This window comes from Sinocyclocheilus anshuiensis, unplaced genomic scaffold (assembly GCF_001515605.1).
Source record: "Sinocyclocheilus anshuiensis isolate Anshui unplaced genomic scaffold, SAMN03320099.WGS_v1.1 scaffold61, whole genome shotgun sequence".
NCBI classification, from domain to species: domain Eukaryota; kingdom Metazoa; phylum Chordata; class Actinopteri; order Cypriniformes; family Cyprinidae; genus Sinocyclocheilus; species Sinocyclocheilus anshuiensis.
The window spans coordinates 469,143-471,071 of NW_015536473.1; the positions used below are offsets into that span (position 1 = coordinate 469,143).

At 37.4% G+C, this 1,929-nt stretch overlaps 1 protein-coding gene across 1 annotated transcript in view; it reads right to left on the bottom strand.

Moving 5' to 3' along the window:
- Positions 1–1,672, bottom strand: part of LOC107704960 (BOLA class I histocompatibility antigen, alpha chain BL3-7-like) — an 11,858-nt gene extending 10,186 nt beyond the window's left edge. Inside the window, exon 1 of the mRNA XM_016508090.1 lies at positions 1,362–1,672. Coding sequence (XP_016363576.1) covers positions 1,362–1,527 — 166 coding nt within the window. The 5' untranslated portion in view covers positions 1,528–1,672. The remainder of the gene's footprint in view (positions 1–1,361) is intronic.
- Positions 1,673–1,929: the final 257 nt, after the last annotated feature.

The following is a 1,929-nucleotide window of genomic DNA, read 5'->3' on the forward strand; positions in this document are numbered from 1 at the left end:
AAACAGAATTTTGTGTCTGTGGTTATTGTACATTTGCCATCGTGCAGATATTCTGAAAAACAGGACTCTAGTTTGTGTGATAGGCTAACTCCTATATCGTAGGCATTCACTCATTAGATGCAGGGTTCGTTCAACCAATAAATTTCCATGACTTGTAAGGCAATATTCATGACCTAATGCTCCATTATTTTACACAAATGTTCAGATTTATCATAGCATATGCTAAGGAAAATGAATGATTATTAATGCTATTTGTTTGCTTTCTAATAAGCACAGGCTGCGACTGTGCCAGACGTTACTTCATGCAGAGAACATAAGTTAGGCTACATAATCAAATAACTGAATGCCAGACTGTTAAGTATATTGTAATGTGCTTAGCCAGTATTATAAATTAAACTCAGGACCTGAATTTAGTTTTAATTAATTAATTAATATATAAATATAATCTATATCTATGACTTTATACATCATAGTATTTTGTTCCTGAATAGTAGCAGCTACTGTTAGTTTTAGGCTAGCCTACCTGAAAAAGTTAAAACACAGTTTGTTTCATTTGTATCCTTGTGCTATTGCTAGTAACTTGTTCATTTATACTGACCGTTTAATTGTCTTTATGTAACATTATTGATTAAAATGCAAGGTTACAAAGCCTGTAAGATATTAGGGTGTTCTATAGTCTTTGGACGGGAGAGAGCGCTCAAAACTCTTCAGATTAATTAGTGGAACATTAATATAATAAAGAACCATCCTCTGTCGAGAAGTGAGGCGTGAACATGTGAGAATGTATCATTATCTTTGTAAATGTGCGCTCTTTTGGGCTAAAGGCTTAATGCAACCGTTTAAAGTATGCATGTGATCACAAATTAATCGGCGATTCGGCGCAGCGCAGACGTGATTTAATACGTGTGTCCTTTTTCTATGTGAAAAAAAAAATAATGAATTCCAGTTTATGCTGTTTGATTATGGCTTCGAAGGTCGTAGTTGGAAGCTGTTAGCCCCGGCTGGACCGTGCGCGCTGTTGAAATGCGGCTAATAATTTCTGACTGGCACATAACTGAACAAATGTAAACGGGTTAAGGCAGGGCCCCGGGCTGCCCATTCAAGCCCAATGGTAATTCCGGCCATGCCTGTAACCCTAAAAGCTAGTTTCTCCTCTTGGTCTTCTATAATCTTTATTCTTTGATGCTGTGTAGCCGTTCACTAATGCGAAGCTCACACAGTACCTTACACCAGTGATCAATACAAAACATGCAATGGCCAAAATGCATTACATAACACACATTTAGTAAATATATATTACATATAAAATACAATGAATCATTTAACATTTACTTAAACATAATGCGTATTTGGTTGCTTACCGCATTGAACATGGAGTATATACACCAAAAAGTTCAAAATGAGTGTAAAAAGAAAGCCCATTTCGACGCCCGGACGTGTCCTACAGCTCCATGGCGAAAGCGAAGTATATGGCGTTGTTTTAATGATAAATGTCAAGAGCGCATATATTGTAGCGCGAAAGCACATTAATATAATGCGCGAGTCTCGAATCTCCTCTTCGGCACAGACTAAATACTTGGTGCTTTACTGTGCGTTCACACCGAGAGCGTCAAAAATCGCTCTGGCCGCCCTGCCAACAACGCTGTAGAAAGATTCGTGGACGCTCTGATGCTCTGATGTAGATCGAATGCTTATCTCGTATTTAAAGGGGCCGCAAAGCAATCAAGCTTGTTGATCTTGTGCAGACTGACCACAAGGAGGGTAACGTTATAAGTTAACCTCGTTAAATATTGTTGTGGACGAAGTATTAAGATCCTTTACCTAATAATGTATAAAGCACTAATACCACACTGTAAAAATACTCTGATACAAGTAAAAGTCCTGCATTGAAAATGTTAATTAAGTATAATCAGGTATGAACATTACTTA